This window comes from Pseudomassariella vexata, assembly GCF_002105095.1.
Source record: "Pseudomassariella vexata strain CBS 129021 chromosome Unknown BCR38scaffold_8, whole genome shotgun sequence".
NCBI lineage: Eukaryota > Fungi > Ascomycota > Sordariomycetes > Amphisphaeriales > Pseudomassariaceae > Pseudomassariella > Pseudomassariella vexata.
In genome coordinates this window covers 418,667-440,894 of record NW_024467963.1, presented here as the reverse complement: position 1 = coordinate 440,894, position 22,228 = coordinate 418,667, and the positions used below count along the sequence as shown (strand labels likewise).

Genomic DNA, 22,228 nt, shown 5'->3' with positions numbered 1-22,228 from the left:
TGAGGTGGTGGTGATGGTGTAGGTGTTTTGGCTTGCCGTTCATAGACCTCCTGCAAAACTAGGGTAGGATTGAATGGATAGATGCCAGTTTTTCGGAAGGCCGATTCGATAGTACTTCTCTTGAAAGTAGACTTGCGTACGTTTTCGATAATTGACAAAAACTCCAGTTTGGAGATGTTCTGAACGCCATCACGAACCAGCAGATCTAGCGCTTTTGCGTGGTAGTGTTTGTACGGTTGAAAAACCACTACGTCTAGCGGTTGCAAAAGATGGGTAAGGTGAGGTGGCAATCCAAAGGGGATAATATCGTGATCTTCGCAGAACTGGATGAATTGCTTCGTATGATGTGAACCGTGGCCATCTATAATTAATAAACGGCGACGGCCCTTTTGCGACTTTCTGGATTGGTATTCGAAATGCTTTAACCACTCTAAGCAGACCTCATCATTTGGATACCCAGTATCGACTGGGCATATCTTCGTTTCGGGGTGGAGGCTTTGTTGGTACCATTGAGCCATATGAACAGTTGCTTGAAGGATGATAAATGCCGGGATAGAAGCGCCGCCAGCAGAGATAGTTTCGATAATAGTAGCAGATTCCCTATTTTCTGGCAAGCCGAAGTAGTGAGCGCGTTTCCGCTTGGTTACGATTAGCTGATTCTTGCCTACTCCGATCCGGAACCCAGTTTCATCCATATTCCAGATATCATTAGGGCCAATCCCGTTTTCTAGAATAACCGTCCGAAGCCGTTCGTAATAGAGCGTTATAGACTCGACGTCCTCAGCAGATTGACGTTCAGCTTGAAGCTGTTTTTGCGTTCTATGGAAGTATCCATGACGCTTTAGAAAGCGCGTGGTCCATTTCGTACCGACTGTAGGGATTTCAATCGGCCGGCCTTCGCTATCCGTTGCCCGAAGCCGCTTCAAAAGGATCAGATTGGCAGCTTCTGTAACAAACTCCGGGCGAACAGCCAGATTGATTCGATCAAGCCGATCAATGTAGTTGCAAAGAGCCTTTTCTTCGGCTTTGGTAAAGGTCTTGTTGTTGCCGCCGTGCTGTTTGGTGTCTGTAGGGCGATTGACGCGATCGCGGAGGGTTTCGCGTTTGACTTTGAAAGCAGCTGCCACCCTCGTTTTTGGGGCTTCCGGATGTTCTAGGGCGTATTGAACGGCATCGTACAGACGTGAAGCCATCGCGAGCTCGAAAATTTCGTCGTTTTGGTGGTTAAATGGTAGTGTAATGATGGATGTTTGCGAAATCTGGCGTACTTGGTGTCCTGGCGAACTTGGTGTCCAGCACCAACTTTAGTTGGTGAGCTTCGGCGAAATCAAAAAAGGTGGGGCGTGGCACGGGTAAACCCCATCGATGACAGCTCGAGCCCAATATCTTGCCCCTCTATGCTGATGAATTTCTGACACGCAATGTTAGTGTACTGTTCTTGGGCAAGGTTTTGGCTTTTGCTGTGGCGAGCTTCGCTACTTTTCAGTAGTGACTTGAAAGTATGTAAAACAGCTGTCATAACGACCCAAAGCATTGGCCTTTTGAAGACACCGAAACTCCCCCAGAGCTATAAACAACTAGTTGTCGGACTGCAGAGAAAGTGACATCAGTGTCGCGACTGCCGTGCCAGCCCCACCACCATCATCGGTTTTATCTGCTGTAGGAATAAATATCCTTGGGTGGGGTATCATCCTGAAACTCCGCAATAGCTACAGCCAAGACCAAAGGTTCTTACAGTTGGTAATCAATCATACGCGACGGACAGCATCTCGTCCAGTTCATATAAAACCAGCCAACTCGGGAAAACTTGGCTTGGACAATTTTGCATCAACTCATCATTTCTCCTCTTTGAACTACTTGCAAATAAAACTCCAAGCATGGCTGATACCGTTGGCAAAGTGCGTTGTTCTCACCTCACCATTACCCCGCCATGGCTTCTTCAGTTTGCAAAATCCAATAGCTAACCACGACCTTCATAATAGACCATTACGTGCAAGGCCGCCGTGGCCTGGGAGGCAGGCAAGGAGCTGAGCATTGAGGACATCGAGGTCGCACCGCCCCAGGCTCATGAGGTTCGAATTCAGATCTACTATACCGGAGTATGCCACACAGGTTCGTCTCCCCCGCAAAACGCCGTGAACACCGAGCCAAGTCCGAGCAGTGACTGAAGAAGAGTTTTGCAGACGCATACACACTTTCTGGCAAGGATCCTGAGGGTGCTTTCCCCATTGTTCTTGGGCACGAGGGAGCTGGTATTGTTGAGTCAGTCGGCGAGGGTGTTACCAATGTGAAGGTCGGCGACCACGTCGTCGCTCTATAGTAAGTCCACCCGTACGAGATGACAGCACCATAGCCGTTGTCGGGTCCCAATCACCCTGTTTCCCCGCAGGCTAATATGTATACCACTCGCCTAGCACGCCTGAATGCAAGGAATGCAAGTTCTGCAAGTCGGGCAAGACCAATCTCTGCGGCAAGATTCGAGCAACCCAGGGTAAGGGTGTCATGCCCGATGGCACATCCCGATTCAAGTGCAAGGGTAAGGACCTCCTTCACTTCATGGGAACCTCAACCTTTTCGCAGTACACCGTCGTCGCAGATATCTCCGTCGTCGCCATTCAGCAAGATGCTCCCATGGACCGAACATGCCTGCTCGGCTGCGGTATCACCACTGGATACGGTGCGGCGAGAATTACTGCTGCAGCAGAGGAGGGTTCCAATATTGCTGTGTTCGGTGCCGGCTGTGTCGGTCTGTCTGTTGTCCAAGGTGCCGTTGCACAAAAGGCGGCCAAAATCATCGTCGTCGATGTAAACCCGAGCAAGGAGGAGTGGGCCAAGAAGTTTGGTGCTACTGATTTCGTGAACCCGACCCAGCTCAAGGACCAGACCGTTGTTGAGAAGCTCATTGAGATGACCGACGGTGGATGTGATTACACCTTCGATTGCACTGGTAATGTCGGTGTCATGCGCGCCGCTCTCGAGGCTTGTCACAAGGGTTGGGGTCAAAGCATCGTCATTGGTGTCGCTGCCGCGGGTCAAGAAATCGCTACCCGCCGTAAGTTGATCATCCGCACAAACGTAGTCCCGGTTTATTTGTTAACAGTCTGAATAGCATTCCAATTAGTGACCGGTCGTGTCTGGAAGGGTTGCGCATTCGGTGGTGTCAAGGGCCGATCCCAGCTGCCCGGTCTCGTCAGCGATTACTTGGATGGTAAGCTAAAAGTGGATGAGTTCATCACTCACCGACAAGACCTGGCGCAGATAAACACTGCCTTTGAGCAGATGAAGGCGGGAGACTGTATCCGTTGCGTCGTGGACATGAAATAGTAAAAGAAGGCAAAATCTTGAAACTGATTGGGCTGGGACGAAGACATCCGGAAGTGGTAGTACGGTTATGTAAAAAAGTACGAAGTACCCTGATGGCCAATTTGATCATGCGAGCTCATTCTATTGCACCCACCTTGGCCCAAGCACGTCATGCATCGCTGCGAATATTGCTACAATTGAGAAAGAAAGAGTACACCGTTTGTATGGCAATGGTTTGAACAATGCATGGCTAAAGTTGTCGCAAAGTTGACGCTAATCATTCGAGTTCTCACAAAGGAAATGAGGAAATGAAGTATTGACCTGAACCGTAAAGTTGGCAGATTATGATGCGTCGACCGGCCACGAATACCATTCGCATTCAACAACCGGGATTCAATGCCCCATGTATTACACTTGAGACAGAATATACATTGAACGTACGAAATGTGACTGGTCCGGAGCTTTCGCCATGATCTGTTTCTTGGTTCATATTCCTGATGTGGGTCTCCCCTGTTGTGTACGTCGTCTCTGAGGAAGTATAGTCGATGTGCAGTTTGAATGAATTTCTGTATCCCGTTATCTAGCCCGTTGTCTAGGTAGACCGATTTCATGTGCCACATGTGTCGCCAGTATGTTTCGTGCTGAATAGTTGGAAGCTTTTAATCCTTACTCACTCAACAGTCGTTCGCAAAGGTATCCCAAGCAAGAATAGCAGCGGTCAAGCGTCATGAGAGCGTCCTCTAGATGTGGCGCGAAGGCAGACCACGCATGTACCTACTCGTACCACACATGTAGTCTAACCCTGGCTGCATGTATGCTCCCAACCGTTCGCCGCTCGTCGCTCCTTTGGTCGAACAGACAGGGTACCGCATGATCTCGACCGTCCACCCGATTGCGGGTGCGGCTTACAAGTGGCACTCAGCGACGATTGCCGGCCGGGCGGCAAGTAGGTATAGCACCAGCTAATGCTACTGGAGCACTCGAACTGACTGCCCGATTAACGATGCACAAGAGCAGCCAACGTCGAAAATTGTAGAGGTTGGTCCCCTATTTGTCAAGTGAGCGCATTTAGTTTCGGCCTCTCGGTCTTAGGGTGGAACGGTTCATATGGCTCCCAGGTTCAGCCACTGGCATAGATGGCGCTACATAGGAGCCTATCACCAGCATATTCAGGTTACACGCTTTTGAGTCAGGGTGAAGCATAAGAGGCAGAACGTCAAGCCCGATCCGGAAAGCCGCCGCCCTCTATTTAACACACCGGGCTTGGCTTAGCAGATAACGGCAGATTGTACCCTATAAACTTCCAAGCAGCAATTGCAACAGGGGTTGCTGGCTGGATGGCGTGGTTGAAAAACTTCGGACGCCGATTAGGTATGAATGGATCAACCGGGAGGAACATCTCGACCGTTTAGTTGAGCCACGATTTGAAGCGACTCAACTACCTTGCAACGCCTTGCTTCCAATAGTTGGCCTCGTTCCATGCAGCAAGGGCGTCGTCTGATGCAGACGAGTGGCTCCTTTCGGCGACCGCCACCAAATGCCTGATCCTGCGGACTGAATTTCTGTCGAGTGACACGGCATTTGATAATTACACAGAACACCTGGAGGCGGCTCTACTTTAGCGAGGAGATTGTGGAAATGACAGGCAAGCAAGTAAACCAAAACGCCCAAATGCGAGACTACGAGCAAATGGGAGTATCACCTTAAACGATTAGGGTGGTTGGGGGACAAAGGGCACGTATCCGGAAATATGGAACTAACACGGGTCTAGGAGTCAGGGCCGGAATTTGTGCATCTGATTGCCATTGAATCGCATATGACGAGTAGTAAGAGTAGTATAAAGACAGCTCACAAAAGAAAGATAGAATGACGCCCAACGCCAACGGGCCTGGGCCCCTTGCCATCTTTGCAAGCAGACCCGGCACATTACAATAGCCACGCCCGCGTGCCGCGCAAAGCTGCCAAATGCAACTGGGATCATGGTCTGGTAACTTGTTATTTTAGGACGAGTCATTCCACTCTCGTTTGCTCATCCCGTCTTTCCCTGAGTTTTTGCTCATCCTTCCGGCCTAGATTACGACATACCGGGCGAGCCGCTTACCTGTTACAAGTCCTGCTTGCGAGCTGATCAATCCACTGCCGACTGAATACTTTTCTTCATTGAATGCACTGGTTCGTGTCAAGTTGTCGAACGCAGAGGAAATTGTCCGGAATAGTGTCGTTGGCCTGTTGACATTTTCCCCATTTACATTGACTTCTCTTACCCCAACCCCGGGAAGATCATTCCATAGTTGCCGGCTCACAGGCCCTCGACAATCCGCGCTACCGTATTTCCAATTGCAGATTGCAGTTGGGGCCGGATCCAGCTTCTCAAATCATCTATCCCGCTTTCGGAGCCTTGTCGAGCAGATCCCCGTCACTGGTCAGTCGTCATCGGATTGTTGACTGACTGGCTTTCAACAAGGGTGCTTGTCTATCTTAAAAGGTACCTACTCAAGGCCCCTCTGCCAGCCTACCTCCTAAAAGCATCGCCTCGTCTACTGCATCATCTTGACTAGGCTTCGCGTGTTTCTGTCGTCGAGGATTCCTCTATTCCTCCAACCGGTTCCCCATTTGCCTTTTCCTCCTCGAAATTTCGTGACATAATCACCGAAGTTGATTGGCACACTTTTTTAATTTGCACCTCGGTCATTGTGCGACTTCCTCACTTTGTATGTGTTCCTGAGATCCCGGTCCAAGGCATTCTCCACCGCGTTGCAGCCAGCCAGTATACCGACTTATGGGGACATCACTAGGCCGAGCGTCTATTCATTTTAAATAGGGTGATCTGCTAACAGCAAACACAGTCATCTTCCTGGCACTTCTTCGTCCTCCAAGTTCACTCCCTCGACATCCACCATCGTCTCGGAACATTGCTTCATCACCTGTCACATCGACGATAAACGACAGCCCCAAAATAGAGCAACCCCTACGGACCGTCGAGCAACCTTCCTCACTACTACCACACCACGCCCATCACCGTCATCATGGCCCCCAAGAAGATGAGATGCACGCACAAGGAATGCAAGGAAGCTGTCCAGCGTATAGTAGGTGACTGCGGCTTCTGCGACGGCCACTTCTGCGCCAAGCACCGCCTGCTCGAGGACCATAAGTGCACCGGCCTAGAGGACGTAAGTAGTAGTAGCCCTGATTTCAGTACCACACAGTGGTGGATGGTTGGCCTGGCCGAGTTTCTCACGGGCGAGAGCGACGACAACAACAGTCCTGAATCACTCGCTAACTCTTCCCAACCAATAGTGCAAGAAGGAATCACACGAGCGCAACGCTGCGCAGCTCGAGTCGGAGCGGACCCAGGTCATTAGAGGTGTATAGACGTGCTCGCATTCGAGCCTTGTCAGACTTGACGAATTCGCTATGCTCCACCTCCTATGCTTGAGCCAGAAACTATTACGACACCCACGCACCACCCACCATTCCTCTTCATCACCGATACAACCCCGAAACGAACATAATCACGAACAAACACCACAACAACCCAACCTATATTTCATGATTGCCCCTTCTCTTTTGCAGCTCGGACCCCGGTGAGGAGACATGGGTTCTTCGGGCAGCAACTCTTCCACTGTGTGCATGGCGTCTCGGACCTGGATTTGGGGATTTTCGTCAGGCACAGACTTTTGATTGATTGTTAAAGCAGAGGCGTAGGCGATAATGAGCGGTGGGCACGCCTGCATCTTCTTCGGGGGGAACATCATCTGCGATTTAGTTTAGGGGTAGGGGAAGAGAAGAGAAGTCGGGCAGAGTCCTCTTCGTTCTCTTCGCCGCTAGAACACTGTATATAGGACCGAAATTCGAGATATCCCCCAAGCCTTTGCTGGGATTTGTTCCCACATTTGTCATTATACTATTCGTGCGGCACATCCTTCCTACTTGCGTAGGTTTGTTATTCTTGTACACAGTATCCTCTTCATCCTCGCTATGTACAACTTCCACAACTTGCCTGGGCATGGTGACAACTCATATCCTATTCCTGGCCAGTTTGCGGGCTGGTTCCAAAGGCGCTTGATCTACCTCTTCTTTCTTTATCCTCTGCTGGTCGTGTATATTCATCTCCTCATTCACAACCTCATCCCTAGCCACCGCCTCCACCGTTTCGACCTCCTCGTTCTTCACCGTCCCATCCCCCTTAATCTCCACCCTACTTTCCCTCACCTTCCTCCCCTGCAACACTTTCCCCCTCTCCGCAGCCTTACACAATCCCCGCAACCCCAACTCGCAATCCCCACACTTCCTACCCACGGGCAAACAAACCGTCTGCCCAAACCCGACGAGCAACCAGTTGATCTCCCGCCACCGCTCCCGCGGCAGCCAGCTTTGCAGCGCCATCCGCGTCTCCTCGGGATTTTTCGTTTTGTGCCAACCCCACAGATTCGTGATCCGGTGCACGTGCACATCGACGCCGATGCCCTCGGTTCTTCCCCACGCCGCGCTGAGACACAAATGCGCCATCTTGGGCCCGACGCCGGGAAGGGACGTCAACCCCTCGATGGAGTCGGGTATATCGCCTCCCCACTTATCCCGCAGAATCACTGCCGCTTGCTTGAGGTATTTTGTCTTGTTGTTGTGGAATCCCACCACCCAGATCAGCCTGTTTAGCTTCTCCGGGTCGACGGCTAGCATGTTCTCGAGGTTGAGCCCGGGCGGCGCTTCGGGTTTGTAGGAAGGGAGCTCGGTTTGTAGATGGCGCATGGCTACTGCGTTCGTCGTATCTTTGGTTTGGCTGGAGAGCATGAGGGCGACGAGCGTGTGGAAGCGCTGATCGCGTGGCGAGGCGGTGGATAGGGCGAGCCGCTCGCAGCCCATTGTGTCGACTGCGGCGTTGGCGGCTGGGCCGTCGCCTAGCCGCATCGCTTTGACGATGTCGTACATTTCTTCCCAGTCGGAAGGAGGGGTGACGGAGTGTTCGCCGGTTGTGGGGTCGGTGGCTTTGCGGGCCGGTTTGCGTGCGCGACGGGGTGTCGTGGTCAGGGTTACGGTCGAATTGACTTCTTCGGCTTTGACTGCCGCCGCTGGGGAGGAGGCGCGATTACGTTTCCGCTTCTTCGACATTGTAGTCAAGGCTGCGTCTTCGATGTCGGGGATTGTCGGTGTTGGGTTTTCCTTTGAGGAGCTCCCATCATTGTATGCGAAGCGTGCCAGTGAGCCCCGAGTTATACGTCGTACAGGCGACGTTGGGGACGGCATAATGCCGGGTAGTTTAGAAGTTTCTTGAGAAAGCCGCGATACCCTCATGACATCTATGGCGATCGAATGGATTTACATTTTTAAAAACAAAATCACGTGTGCAAATTGAAGAACTAGGACTTGTTGGAGAACGGGATTTTTAGATGCTGGTGGACCTCAAGGTCGTCGAAACTGCAGGGACCCTGCATTAAGTTTGCGGAATACCCCCTTTAATCCTGGATGTTGAAATCCACGATACTTGATTGGTCCCGAGCAGGCGGTTGTTTGAATGAAATCATGCAGCCAATGAATAACCAGTTGGTACCCTGTGCGTGATGAACTGGCAGAATCTATGCAGTGTTTGTATTTAATATTCGATTTACAAACAGTAAGAAAGGTACATTGTCTACGACGACCGAGCTTTAGAGCCTCTAAATTCATATCTTATACTGCAAGAAGAAACGACGCACTACAATATTCAAATCCCAGTACTTCAACGCCTTCGCAATGCTTCTATAAGCAGCCCCTCAACCCCTCAACCCCTCCATCACTCTAACAAGACCATTCAGATCACAAACTCCTCGTTCAGCCAGTGCTGCATGACAACATGGCCCTCGGCGAAACTCGGCTTGTCTATGCGCCTAATGATCGCAGCGTGTGTGTGAAGATGATTGTGAATCCACACAGGGTATTTTCTCCATCCCAGATTGTCCAGGTTTCGAATCATGTCGAACTGACCAGGTGTGAGAGCTAGAGTCGGAAACTGTGGGTGCGACTGCTTCCGTTCCAGATTCAAAGTCTCTCTTTCTATCTCATTCATTGCATCTTCGCCTTCGTCCTCTGAAGACCCCAAATACTCTGGTTGCTGCGAGTTATTCATCTCTTCAAAGGTCTCCTCGATCCGGTTTCGCACGTCTTTGACCATAATATTGACAAGCTGTTCGTGGGGCTCGACGCCCAATAGCCCAAGCTCATGCAACCGAATGCGCCTCGAACTCCGGACAGTCTGGAATCCAGCATTGAGCAGGAATACGACAATGCCAATAGGGATGAAAACGCCAAGGAAAAGGAGAAACGGGATTTTCTTAATAAGTTTGAAAGTGTCTGTAGTCACTGAAGACAATGTTACCGGTCGCTGTTTTGGTGCCCTAGGAGATATTGGGTTGAGAGGATTTAGAATGATGTCTTCGTAGCCTTCCACGTAATTGGCCTTGATTCTACTGATGTCCACCCAAGGATCAGTCTTGGTTATGCCGGTGGTGAAATATGGTGCAGTTCTGTCATTGACCACATTGCAGTATAATGTTCTGCGCTTGAACAATGCGAGTCCGGACATGAATATAGTCCCAGGAGTAGCGAGAACTTCAAGGAGAGGCTTCTGGGTGTCCCGGAATTTGTCGGCCGTGAAGAGCTGTTTGCCAGACAAGGACAGCGTCCGCGCCCCAAGGACGTTCCAGAGATGGTTGTGCCATCCACGTAAGGGAGTCCGTACCCCGAGGTGGGGTGATGCAAACGTCGTGAAGTTCTGATTTGATCGTTAGCGGTATTGCTTCAATCAACAGCATCAGCAGACCATGGGGACACACCATAGGTTCGACTTCGTTGAAAACGCCCTTCGAGTAAAGGAGTCCGACAGCGTATCGGGCAACAAGACCACCCAGAGAGTATCCCACGATACTCAGCTTGGTGACTTTGCCACCACGGTTCTTTATTGCCAGTAACTCTTCTTGAATCTCCAAACAGACTCGCTCGCCGCCTTTTTCAATGCCATCATAAGTAAAACTGCCACTATTACGCTTGGCGACAAGTAGATACAATCTATCGTCGGAATGTGCGGCTCGCAACGCTCTCGCGACCTGTCTCATATGGTTTGGGTTGCCCCACAGCTAGTAGACGTCAGTTGTTGGTCTTTGGGGCGAGGATCCGATCCGCACCCTCTATGCGACTTACCCCATGAACTAGAATACACAAATGGTCCGCATCGAGACTTCCGCCCGTCAAATCCATGACGCGTCTTCTGATAAAAAATCAGGGAACATGGAACCACGATGTGGGCTGGATGAGAGAAGCAATTGACAACTTAAGAATTTGCGACAAGTCCGGAATTTATGGTGAGAGTTAATGACAAGGCGCATGTCGTTTGGACATACATGCGATCAGACAATGACCCAACACCCCTGGGTCGCATGTTACTGGCGCGCCAAGGAAAAGCTAATGAGGTCTTTGTACCGGATCTACGGCCGGAGTTAAAGACAGCCCATCGCCGACTTTTCAGAGTCTATGGCTGACGACACTAAATTGGGCGAATGCGAGTGCGCAGCAAGCAGGCTGCAGGGGTTTCCGGACTCGAGTGATGACGACACGTAGCCAGATCCGCCGGTCGTCAGGTCCATGTGATACTCGAACTCGAGGTAGGATTACAGGATTGTTGGGTAACGCCCCTGCCAATGCCCAACGAGTTATGATTCCCCTGTTTATAGTACGAGACAACATCGACATATCGTAATCGTCAGCTATGCTTACCAATATTACTTGAAGCGATCTACAAGTTCATAAAGGTGCTGAAGGATAGGCAGACTTTGATGCAATGGGCTTTGTCAAATGAGTCGAGAAAGGGCCCATTGCTTGTATGTAGGGACCTGGTTAAATTCGGAGATGACAATGCACAACAAACAAGGTTGTCATTTCGCTCTTCTGAGCTCGGCATTGTCCGGAAACAGATGGCCTTGTGGGGCCTGCCTCCAGACACTACAATCTCCTTTGCAGATGCCGAAGTTCTATACTCCCAAGCAACAACAGGATCGATAAATGGAAGGTATTCACTATTCCCCATATTGATTGCTGCACGTCAGATTGTTGATCTTGAGGCTCGCCAAGCCATATACCCGGATTGTACATGTGAGACAGTGAATTAGGCCGTGCGAGATCTTTGGAAGGTGCATTGGCCCCCAAGTTCCTGCCCCAAGCTCACTGTGTACGAAGCAGTTGCGTGCAGGAGGACGCCAACGACTTGGAGTGCCTGTCTCAAATGACAGCAAGGCATATGCCATCTTTTTACCAAGTGCAATGTTTGAACAGAAACACATCAAGAGCTCAAAGGAGGTAAACCGCAATCAGAGCCCACTCAAGATACGAATTGCCTCGACATGAGACTCTACACGTTGGATGCCATCATCTGATCCCTCATCGCAAACCACATAACAGTCACCACTATCACATCTGGGTTATACACTGGCATTTTGTTCTGTCCTCGCTAGGATTCAGGTTTTTGCAGCTTTATGATAGGGTCGTATCATCTTCTTTTTTTGATTTTGGCTGTCATCATTATGGCGAGCGGACTGGGCATGCTGAAGCACCTGCCTTGCCCTGCCGGGAAAAGCTGCACCGCATTCAAGTGTCTCTTCCATCATGGGGGCGAAGATAAACCGACCGAACCATCAGACCAAAATGCCCGGGAAAGACAAACAGCAGCTTCTGAAAGCCAAGACACCCCCAGAAAACGAATGAAACTCACCGCCGACTCGTCCTCACTTTTTGCCACAGGTTCGTCAAAGCAGGCAGAACCAGGGGCTACTGAACCGCAAGCGATTACTGGCATGGGAACCCTAGAAGCCAAGGCGCCTTCTACCCTCAAGATGGCTATTTCTTCGTCGACTCTGAAGCACAAAGCGCCTACTGCTAGATCAGCAGTCACGAATAAAGGGCCTTCAGTTGCATCCCCGAAGCCCGCCAATGCTGGCCTTGGGGAGACTTCATCTAAAGCAAGTCCAGCTACTAAACCTCTTGCAAAGGCAACTCCAAAAAAGCCGGAGACACTCAATCCGCGTCATCTTCAAAAAGCTCCTGCCACACATGAAGTTCGCACAAAACTTGTTAAAGCTTTGCATGAACAATACGCGAGACTCAACAATGAACTAAAGAAAGATGTCAAGGATGAGGATGCAAGGCTGGTTATGTCAGACCAGGAACTTATCGTCAAAGCTTTGGATGATGAGCAAGATACCGCCATGAAAAAGCCTACGCTGTACGGGAACTCATGTAAGAACCGTATACTGAATTACAAACGCATGTCGGTTGCCAAATGGAAAGAGGAGAGAGCCGCATCCCTCAAGGCGGAAGATGGCGAGATCCTGGAACCAGAGGAGATACACAAAGTGATTGAAACGGGTTTAACTCCTCAGCAAGAGGTCGACTTCCTCCCCAGACTGGTGTGGTCTTTGCAAGGTCTGGAGCGTTATGGCTACGTGTCAAGTATACCGAAGGGTGAAGGCGTCAAGAAGGCGAAGCAAGCTGTCGAGGCTTCGGGCAATGTCGAGGTTTGCGATCGTTGCAACAGGAGATTCTCAGTCTTCCCTGGACGGAGAGAAGAAGATGGCGCATTGACATCTAACGGACCATGCGTTCATCATCCCGGCAAGACTTATTATCTTGACCGACGACCTGGTGACCGTGGCAAGTCGGAAAGAAGGCATCGATGTTGTGAACAATCTGTTGGAGATTCGGACGGTTGCACCACCAGTAGCTCACACGTGTTCAAGACCACAGACGCGAACCGTCTGGCAAGTGTGTTGAACTTCGCAGAGACGCCCCCTAATCCCAGTGTTCCCAAGGATAGGGCAGTCTGTTTTGACTGTGAGATGGGCTACACGGTCTACGGAATGGAGCTTATCCGCTTAACTGCAGTATCTTGGCCGTCAGGCGATGAACTCCTTGACATACTCGTCTTTCCCGTAGGCGAGTACATTGACCTCAACACCAGATACTCTGGCGTGCGGCCAGAAGACATGGTCCAGGCCGAGCGCTGGAAACCTGGCGATGACGCTAGTCCGACTATTATCCCCTCTGGCGATCCTTCCAAACCGCCGCAGCGAAAACTCAAGATTGTCTCTTCGCCCAAGGAGGCGCGAGATCTTCTCTTCAACCTCATATCCCCGGATACTCCTCTCATTGGCCACGGAATTGAAAACGATCTCAACGCCGTCCGCATTATCCATCCATCAGTCGTTGACACGGTGCTGCTCTACCCACATAAGCGCGGACTTCCCATACGCAACGGACTGAAGTATCTAATGGAGAGAGAGTTGGATCGAAAGATCCAGATCGACAACTCGAAGGATCAGGACAAGGTGCAAGGACACGACAGTGCCGAGGATGCCAGAGCAGCCGGCGAGCTCGTTAGGCTGAAGATACGGAATGAGTGGAAGAGTTTGCAGCTGAAGGGTTGGAAACTGGAGGACGGGGTCATCAAGGCGCCTGACAACTAGTTGGTTGCGAACGGGAGTGCCAAGACAACGGAACGAGGCTTTCGATGAACGATGCTCAGCTAGTTGAGGTTGAGGTTGAGGTTTGTGTTTTACTTCGTGATCAGAATCAGCAGCGTACATTTTCGATTGTCGAGCGGATATGATCACCATGTACTTTTTGGAAGAAAGCTGCACACTTAGAGTCGCAGACACTAGATAGCCTGGTTTGAGGCCTAGCCACACATAGTTCGTCAAGTAGAGGGCGATGAATAGTGGCACATATTATTCATATCGTATCCCGAAGTGGAGAGCCGGGTTTCCCTCTCTGCATATTATACACACCGCATTTGGGCTTTTCCTTTCACCCACCCTAGTCTATCATGGCCCCCTATGCCTTCCCCACCGAAAGTAAGAATTGACCACCCTGCTTGCCATTACCACCCGGCAGGTATGCCACATTCGGATTCGAAGCCAGCGTCTGCGCAATCTCGCGACTGGCCTCAATCTTCCTGATCATGATGAGACCGTCGCCGTACCTGGAGATGGCCTTGCTAATGGTCTCGGCACTCTCGGCTTCGCCTTCGGCGCGGATGACGTTGGCCTGACGCTCCTGCTCGGCTTTCTCGACGATGAAGCGCGCGCGCTCAGCATCCTGCTGCGCGATCTGCTTCTGCTCAACCGCCTTGGTGAACTCCTTGCCGAACGTCATGTGCGTGATGGAGACGTCCTCGAGCGCGATGTTGAACTCGGACGCCCGCTTCATCAGGTCGCTGCGGATGCGGTTCGAGACAGCCTCGCGCTGCGTGATGAGCTCCGCCGCATCGAATTGGGCTACGATGGATTTGAGAACTTCGTTGCCGATGGAGGGGAGGACCCTCTCGTCGTAGTCGGTGCCGAGATTCTGGGTGGTGTTCCATGTTTAGTTTCTTCCACCTGGAATTATACCAGCAAAAGCTTGCATACCTGGTAAATCTTGGGCAAAGATTTCACTTCCGGTCGGTGCAATACTCGCAGCGTCAAGCTGACCATCTGCAAATCCTTGCTTCCCGTCGTCGTGGCAATCATTCTCGGCTTCGTCCGCACATCGAAAGTAATAGCCTTCTGCAACCACGGTACCAGGAAATGTGTGCCTTCGCTAATGACGTCCTCCTTCACTCCCACAAATCTATCGAAGATGACGGCTCGGGATCCGCCGCGTACATCGTATATGGAGGACTGAAACAGGGCGACAGCGCCGGCTGCCGGTATGGCCAATCTGCTCAGGTTTCGTAGGCCGTTTGCCGCCATTGTGTCTGGGGAAAACGCCCAGTTCTCGGACGAGTGTATGTATTTGTGTGCTGGGAGAAACAGGGAAGACGGAGGTGACAGAGAAGCTGTGGAGGTCGATTGGAGCTGTGCAAATCGTGAACCTATCGTTGTCTGACTTCAATCCCTCCCATTAATCAATGATCGCTACTACGGTGCGGATCTAGTCACTGCAAGTCTGAGCTCGGGCCTTTCTAGCTTGCGTCTTAGCACTGCCCCCCAGTTAAAATGTGGGCGGGTTAACTGTCGTACCGGCGCCAAACCCAGCTGAGGGCCGAACCCAAGCTTCGGCAACTCAGAGCGCTCCAATTACTGTATTACGAACCTCAAGTTTTGCCGACTTCGCGATTTCGGTAGCAACCATACAACTCTTCACCCTGCAATTGACACACCCTCTCAGTCGATTGAACCCTTCTACACGATGCGACCTACTCAGATGCTCAGGGCCGGTGGCGAGGGCCCGCTCGGCAAGTATAACAAGTGAGTCTTGCCTGTCTTTGGATTTGGGAGAAGGGCGCTGCGGCTTTTGTTCGGGGATGCAATGTCTACGAACCACGACTTCATTGCGCCTTTGACTTGATGGTCATGAGTTGACTTTGTTTCTCTAGGTACCTCGGTGGCTGGGGCAACTTCGGTGAGTGACGCTTCGGTATTCATTGCTTGAACGGTGGAATCGCAAAAGCGGACGAGCTGGATGGGGACGCTGTATCGACGGGAGAAAGGGCTGGGTTTCTTGGATGGGTGGCATGCAATATCTACGGGCTGCATTCGACGACTCGAATACGTGCATCGAACCGTCGGAAGCTACCGAATGCTTGATATACCGGTACTAACAGCATGGTTTCAGGTGGCATGAAGCAGCGCGGCATCATCACATACGGTCTCTCCGCCAACCGACAGAACCCACTTGCCGGCACTGCACACGATGCTGTCTTCAACACGTGGCGCAGATTCAGCAGGCAAGTCCTATACGTCGCACCACCTCTGGTTTTCTTCTACTACACCATGGAATGGGCGATTGAGAGGTAGGTGGAATCAACATTTGGATGATACAGGGAGTCAGATATAGCTAACACAATACAGAAACCACTATTTGAACTCCAAGCAGGGACGTGCCGAGTTCGGTGACGAGGAATAGATGGTGCAAGGGTAACGAGGAAAGTATTGGTGCCACTTTACAATTACGTGTAGTCTACAAAGACGTGTATATCAATAGACTGGGATCCATGACGAACGCCGAGTTTGGAGTCCCGAGAGGCATTGCACGTTACGCTGGAGTTTGTGACTATGCGAGTGCCAAAACATTGTTCATTGTATGAAAACGCACAGCGCCGTATGTTTTGGCTTGCTCATGAATCCTTGCAGAAATTATATAATCAAACGAAGTGGCCGTTATATCCTAGACGTTTTGTTATACATGCATTTTTGCGAGTGTGCAATTGCTTCCAATCTCAAGTACTCAGATCGTAACTGAGGGAGGACTGGCAGGCTTGTTCGAGTCAAACCCTCAAGCTGGGTTCAATTTTTAAAATGTCCAAGAAAATAGTATTTGGAGAGTAGGAGACGAAATCTTGTTTGAAATATTGTTCCATGTGCCTGTTGAAATAAGAGAGTGTGTGCCTGTTCCTGGCCTCAGGTGTAATAGAAGCGAGTTCATTGGCAACTGAAAGGAAGCACGGACCATATGGCCCAACCCCGAGCATCGACAACGAAGCTCGACTTCACGACATCATCTTCAACAACCTAAGCATTGTCTCGTCAGATCCGCCACCATGGCCTCAAAAGCAGTAGCGAAAGCGGCGGGATCCGCGATGGCCATCAGCCATGTATAACACCATCTCCTTGCCCGCCCCTGACTTCCTAAATCACTATTTTTACAAAGGCAGTCGCCCTCGCGTTGCTCAGCCAAACTAACAACTTACTACAGAAACACACCGTTCAATCGACGGGAATCTGGGAACGCATCCGCCGTGTCCTCGCTGTTGACCCAGAGCGCAGCAACGGTATTCCCCTCAATCCAACCTTCCGTTGGCCCACGCCAGGCGGCAACGACCCGCTCTCCTACGACGACCCCGTCACGGCGCCCGCGGGCGACATCGCCGACAACCCCTACTGGAAGCGCGACGCGCGGCGATCATACCCAAAGCTATCCTTCGTCAACCAGGGCGATGTCGTGGCCCTGCTGAGCGTCGGCAGCGCTACCGCACCCAAGGCGGAGCTCGTCGGCGAGGCGGGCGAGAAAGCGCTGGTCGCGGCGAAGGAAGAGGGCGCTGCTGAGGGAGGACTGGCGGCTTATTTTGAGAAGACGGGGGGTATAATAGCCGCGAAGGACGTGCTTATTGATGGGCTGCCGCCGTTGCCAAGTGGGCAGAGTCTGAAGAAGGATGGGAGTGGGAAGTGGGGGGTCACGGAGTACACGTTGAATGAGGAGCAGACATATCCTTCTGAGGCGTGAGTTGTCCCTCTTATCATGGAATGACGATGATGATGGCGATGGTTATGGAAGTGAAGTATGCTAACTTATTTACAGGTACCCATGTCGAACTTTCAGATAGAGAGGGTGTGACCCGGTAGTGGTGGATGTGCCAGGAAAGCAGCAAAGACTTGTACATGTGAGGCAAGGGTATAGATTTCATTGCGTTGTCAAGATTCTCCACGAATGCCCGGGGGCTGTCTTCATTGTTAGAGCTCCTATTCTGAACTGTTCTCGCCCAATTTGTCATCTGTACAGTGCCCATCTAGCACCCCGGTATCCATGCTCCTACTGAACATGGTCCACAATCGTCCTGTTGTGTGTTCCCCGCCTGGGCTTTTGTTCAGGATGTATGGATTAGCATCTTCCAGCAGAATCCTTCGCTGGCTGTGGGCGGAATGTACCTCCTCGGCGCGGGGTCACCTCACGAGATATCGACGTTCTTGTGCAGATGCAACCCGCATCCATACTAGGACACTGGGCCTCTCCGTTAGGCTGCTTCTGAGAATATGTCTGGAGTTCTTCGTTTTCTTGGCGTAACAAGCTTTCGTGGCTGTCCTGAAGTCCATCCAGAATCTCTAAATCTCATTCCGCGCCGGCCGAGGACTATTACCTGGAGCATCGTTGGACCCTTCCTTTTCAAATCCTTCCCGTACTATCCTCTCAACAATTTTGAGCTTCCCCTGGGCCCTCTTGAACCGGTCGTCAAAGTCATTGACTGACTCGTCATTGTTCTCGGTTGACAGGGTACCCGGCTCTACCAATGCATACAGCGACGTGACATTCTTTTCCAGCCTTTGATTGCAGCTAAGCGGCGGCAGCTGAGACTCTCTAACATCACCCCCCTTTTGGTCTTGGGTGCTGGACTTGTTGGGGGATGTTTGCGCCGCTTCTGCTACCTGAGTCTTGCTCCGGGGCAACCGGTTCGCCCACACCACCGCTTTTCCTTGCAGCCTGCCTGCTTCCAAGAACTTCTCAAAACCTTTTTTCAATCCGACGGAGCGGCCTTCAATTTTGCCAGCCTGGGTGCCATCTTCGTATCCTTGCTTATATCCCTGGTCGTAGAATTGATCCTCGAGGTTCAGGACATCGTCGAAAGGGTCTTCCGCCATGTTGAGTTTCATATGGTCGGCTGATGAATTATTAATTTGGCAAATATGTGAGGATTATATTCTCATCTCATGTTCTGCTCCGTATACGCAATGCGACTGAAATAATTCGTTAGGGTGCTGAGGTGGTGGTACAGGGCAACTAGCCTGACCGAATTATGTGGCTCACCCATGGAGGGGTCAAATTGCCCCTCGTTACTCTGCTCCAACGGGGCACAAACGCAAGAGTCAAAAAGAGAATCCGAATCACATCTGAACTTTGTGACCCTTCTGCCTGGTGCCTCAGATACAGTCGCACATTGATTCTTTGGAGTTACCTGATCTCTGATTCGTTCTGTGATTCCATTTCGTTTTCGTACCTTCCCCCATTCGATCGATATACCCTCATCCCCATCGAGATTGGACCCAATGGCCACAGCCAAGGTCATCTTGCCCGAAAAGGGCAAAGAGAACATCCTCATCACCAGCGCCTTGCCATATGTCAACAATGTTCCTCACCTCGGGAACATTGTGGGTAGCGTGCTTAGTGGCGACGTCTTCTCGCGGTATAGCAAACTCCGCAACCGGCCGACGCTTTACATATGCGGCACCGACGAGTACGGCACTGCGACTGAGACCAAGGCGCTCGAGACGAAGCAAACGCCCCAGCAGTTATGCGATGAATTCCACAAGAAGCACAAGGACGTCTATGACTGGTTCGAGATAAGCTTCGACTATTTCGGACGGACTACAACCCAGAAGCAGACCGAGATCGCCCAAGATATATTCCTGAAGCTGTACAAGAATGGCTATCTCGAAGAGCGCACCACCACCCAACCCTACTGCGAACACGCAGACCACAAGGCGTTCCTGGCTGATCGGTTTGTCGAGGGAACATGTCCTAAGTGCCAATACGACGATGCACGAGGAGACCAATGCGACAAGTGCGGAAACTTGCTAGACCCATTGGAGTTGATCAACCCCAAATGCAAAGTCGATGGAACTACGCCTGTCCCGAAAGAAACCACACATGTATTCATTCTGCTCGAAAAGCTAACACCCGAGATCTCCAAGTGGATGGAGAAGTCAAGCAAGGAGGGAAATTGGACCTCGAATGGTATCAGCATCGCGAAATCTTGGCTGGATAGAGGCCTTGAGGGTCGAAGTATCACACGAGACCTCAAGTGGGGCACGCCTGTGCCACTGGAAGGCTACGAGAACAAGGTCATGTATGTATGGTTTGATGCTTGCATTGGATACCCGTCCATCACGGCCAACTACACAGACCAGTGGGAGCAATGGTGGCGCAACCCCGACGACGTTAAACTCTACCAGTTCATGGGCAAAGACAATGTCCCCTTTCACACGATCATCTTCCCCGGTTCGCAAATAGGCACTGGCGACAAATGGACGCAGCTCAACACAATCTCCACAACTGAATACTTGAACTACGAGACCGGTAAGTTCTCCAAGTCGCGCGGAGTCGGGGTGTTTGGAGACACTGCAAAGGACACCGGCATTCCTCCGTCCGTGTGGCGATACTACCTTCTTGCGAGTAGACCCGAGACTGGTGACACACAGTTTGTGTGGAACGACTTCGTCGCAGCCAACAACAGTGAACTTCTGGCGAATTTCGGCAACTTCTGCAATCGCGTCATCAAGTTTGTGAACTCGAAGTTCGACGGCGTGATTCCCGAGTACCCAGCATCGTACACAGATGAGACCTTTGACTTCGCTGCTTGGATCGCCGAGGTCGATGCTGGACTCAAGGAATACAACGAGCTGCTCGAGGGAGTCCACCTACGAGCCGGACTTAAGAAGTTGATGGAAATCAGCTCCAAGGGAAACAACTTGCTACAGTACCGTCTGGACAATGCGGCTCTGAATGAACACCCCGAGAGAACCAAGAAGGTCATTGGCTTAGCGCTGAACCTCTGTAATCTCCTCGCTTCCCTCTCTTCGCCATTCATGCCTTCGACAGCTATATCCATCACGGAGCAGCTGAACACCTCTCTGGCTTCCATTCCAGACAAACTTGACACCGAAGCCCTGAAGCCCGGCCACAAGATCGGCAAGGCCGCCTACCTGTTCTCGCGGATAGACGAGAAGAAGGTGGCGGAATGGAAGCAGAAGTACGGCGGAACGCAGGCTTCCCGCGCCGCCGAGGAAGAGGCGAAGAGGAAGAAGGCGGAGGACAAGGAACGAAAGAAGGCTAGAAAGGCAGAGAAGAAGGTGGCCGAGAAAGCGGCACCTGGGGGGGACAAACCCGATAAGATTGACGGCACCGTCAAGAGTCTCCCGATTCGGGAGAAGGCGCCGGCGAAGGATCCGGTTGACAGCGATAAGCTGCTCGATAAGGAGGGGCCGCTGACGGGTCATGCGAGTACGGTCGCCGAGTCGACGGCCCCGAAGACGGAATGACAGAAAGTCTGGGGAGTGGCGATGGTGACTGGCTATGGAGGATTAGGACACTCGAGATAGAGTAATAAAAGGTCTCTATTCTAGCTGTCGGATCAAGGTGGGGCGAGTCGTCAATTGTGGCAATACAAGTGCCGATGTCTGAGCGGAATGCAGTGTAGTAAATCGATATTACAGTAGATGGTGTATTATAACCTTGACATTCCATCTGGTGTATGCTCCTTGATATTGCCCACTGCTCAGCCGCCTTGTCGGGCGCATGCATTTTACCAAGAACTACTTTCTACGTCTAAGTGCTAGGTACGTAGACTGCAAATACTCAGGTGGGATTTGTTTTCATGTTTTGAATTGCGACAACTGAACTAGAGCAAGAAGGTGATGCTGCTCATGAAGCTCTGCTGGGCTCTCCGCATCTGCGTCTTTCGGAGGTTTTCTATATTGCTTGTAGATATATTATATTGCAGATTAATGTTGTTCGTTGGCTGATTACGAAGATGTTAAAGACAAGCAGTTGCAACAGACGGCGTATCGTCTTGTATCAGAGTCTTGACGTTTCCCACGGTATCTTCTTGCTGCTTTCATGAGAATAAATCAACTCGACAAGCAGATACCCGAAAAAATGACTATATATGCCAGCGGGACTAGCCGTCTTGCCTTATTCATTATATGGAACTTGTAGTCATGGTGGATTATAAGCTCATGTCTACAGGGCGAGAAACACTCCTGTGCGCCTTACAAAACACATGGGTTTCGTAGAACGTGCCAGCAGGCAGATTTTTTTTTGTTTTCAATATTCTATGCGCAAGTTGACGGATGGTTAATGTGACACAGCTCCCATGTGCATCGAGGCAAGTTGGGTAATTCGTAGCACTGAGCGTCGCGGCGTAATATTTACGACCTGACAACAACCAGGACAGGCCGTTTGTCATGAAGGCAGAGACATAATTAGGGGAGAATTATTGTATTCATTTTCTCAGAATAATTTCGATATGTTTAGCAGTGTTGATGAGTTTTATCATTATTTGCATATATGCAGCGTATCTCGGCGTAGTCATTTGTGTTCGTGGAAGATTTTGTGCGTTAGAATTGAAGATTCAGGGGTTGTTAACGGGTAGCATCGGCCAGGCTACTGCACTAGGGATTTGTTTCCTTTTCTCCTTCACATCACATTATTA

The 22,228-nt window shown here is 51.0% G+C and overlaps 10 protein-coding genes across 10 annotated transcripts; 6 read left to right on the top strand and 4 right to left on the bottom strand.

Moving 5' to 3' along the window:
- Positions 1-1,877: 1,877 nt before the first annotated feature.
- BCR38DRAFT_458274 (chaperonin 10-like protein) lies at positions 1,878-3,324 on the top strand (the record flags this gene model as incomplete). The annotated part of the gene is made up of 5 exons (XM_040862142.1): positions 1,878-1,898; positions 1,983-2,112; positions 2,184-2,319; positions 2,415-3,052; positions 3,110-3,324. 5 exons carry the CDS (start codon positions 1,878-1,880, stop codon positions 3,322-3,324), a joined length of 1,140 nt encoding a protein of 379 aa, XP_040714681.1.
- A 2,507-nt stretch (positions 3,325-5,831) lies between these two features.
- Positions 5,832-6,697, top strand: BCR38DRAFT_219415 (AN1-type zinc finger protein). The gene is made up of 2 exons (XM_040854236.1): positions 5,832-6,473; positions 6,601-6,697. The coding sequence occupies exons 1-2, from the start codon at positions 6,330-6,332 to the stop codon at positions 6,673-6,675; spliced, it is 219 nt and encodes a 72-aa protein (XP_040714680.1). The 5' UTR covers positions 5,832-6,329; the 3' UTR covers positions 6,676-6,697.
- A 477-nt stretch (positions 6,698-7,174) lies between these two features.
- BCR38DRAFT_435680 (putative DNA repair protein NTG1) lies at positions 7,175-8,697 on the bottom strand. Its single transcript, XM_040860397.1, has one exon. The coding sequence runs from the start codon at positions 8,593-8,595 to the stop codon at positions 7,321-7,323; it is 1,275 nt and encodes a 424-aa protein (XP_040714679.1). The 5' UTR covers positions 8,596-8,697; the 3' UTR covers positions 7,175-7,320.
- A 394-nt stretch (positions 8,698-9,091) lies between these two features.
- BCR38DRAFT_409992 (putative serine esterase-domain-containing protein) lies at positions 9,092-10,533 on the bottom strand (the record flags this gene model as incomplete). The annotated part of the gene is made up of 3 exons (XM_040858413.1): positions 9,092-10,051; positions 10,113-10,412; positions 10,477-10,533. The coding sequence occupies 3 exons, from the start codon at positions 10,531-10,533 to the stop codon at positions 9,092-9,094; spliced, it is 1,317 nt and encodes a 438-aa protein (XP_040714678.1).
- A 1,337-nt stretch (positions 10,534-11,870) lies between these two features.
- Positions 11,871-13,790, top strand: BCR38DRAFT_344241 (uncharacterized protein; the record flags this gene model as incomplete). Its single annotated transcript, XM_040856089.1, has 1 exon — positions 11,871-13,790. One exon carries the CDS (start codon positions 11,871-11,873, stop codon positions 13,788-13,790), a length of 1,920 nt encoding a protein of 639 aa, XP_040714677.1.
- Positions 13,791-14,157: 367 nt separating this feature from the next.
- BCR38DRAFT_485790 (band 7 family-domain-containing protein) lies at positions 14,158-15,056 on the bottom strand (the record flags this gene model as incomplete). Its single annotated transcript, XM_040863938.1, has 2 exons — positions 14,158-14,670; positions 14,733-15,056. The coding sequence occupies 2 exons, from the start codon at positions 15,054-15,056 to the stop codon at positions 14,158-14,160; spliced, it is 837 nt and encodes a 278-aa protein (XP_040714676.1).
- A 275-nt stretch (positions 15,057-15,331) lies between these two features.
- BCR38DRAFT_435675 (UcrQ family protein) lies at positions 15,332-16,573 on the top strand. Its single transcript, XM_040860396.1, has 4 exons — positions 15,332-15,554; positions 15,683-15,708; positions 15,922-16,099; positions 16,158-16,573. The coding sequence occupies exons 1-4, from the start codon at positions 15,496-15,498 to the stop codon at positions 16,210-16,212; spliced, it is 318 nt and encodes a 105-aa protein (XP_040714675.1). The 5' UTR covers positions 15,332-15,495; the 3' UTR covers positions 16,213-16,573.
- Positions 16,574-16,846: 273 nt separating this feature from the next.
- Positions 16,847-17,969, top strand: BCR38DRAFT_515954 (uncharacterized protein; the record flags this gene model as incomplete). Its single annotated transcript, XM_040865088.1, has 3 exons — positions 16,847-16,900; positions 17,002-17,525; positions 17,605-17,969. 3 exons carry the CDS (start codon positions 16,847-16,849, stop codon positions 17,627-17,629), a joined length of 603 nt encoding a protein of 200 aa, XP_040714674.1. The 3' UTR covers positions 17,630-17,969.
- A 156-nt stretch (positions 17,970-18,125) lies between these two features.
- Positions 18,126-18,659, bottom strand: BCR38DRAFT_485787 (uncharacterized protein; the record flags this gene model as incomplete). The annotated part of the gene is made up of 1 exon (XM_040863937.1): positions 18,126-18,659. One exon carries the CDS (start codon positions 18,657-18,659, stop codon positions 18,126-18,128), a length of 534 nt encoding a protein of 177 aa, XP_040714673.1.
- Positions 18,660-18,856: 197 nt separating this feature from the next.
- Positions 18,857-21,381, top strand: BCR38DRAFT_435669 (tRNA synthetases class I (M)-domain-containing protein). The gene has a single exon (XM_040860395.1). It carries the CDS (start codon positions 19,065-19,067, stop codon positions 21,054-21,056), a length of 1,992 nt encoding a protein of 663 aa, XP_040714672.1. The 5' UTR covers positions 18,857-19,064; the 3' UTR covers positions 21,057-21,381.
- The last annotated feature ends 847 nt before the right edge of the window (positions 21,382-22,228 follow it).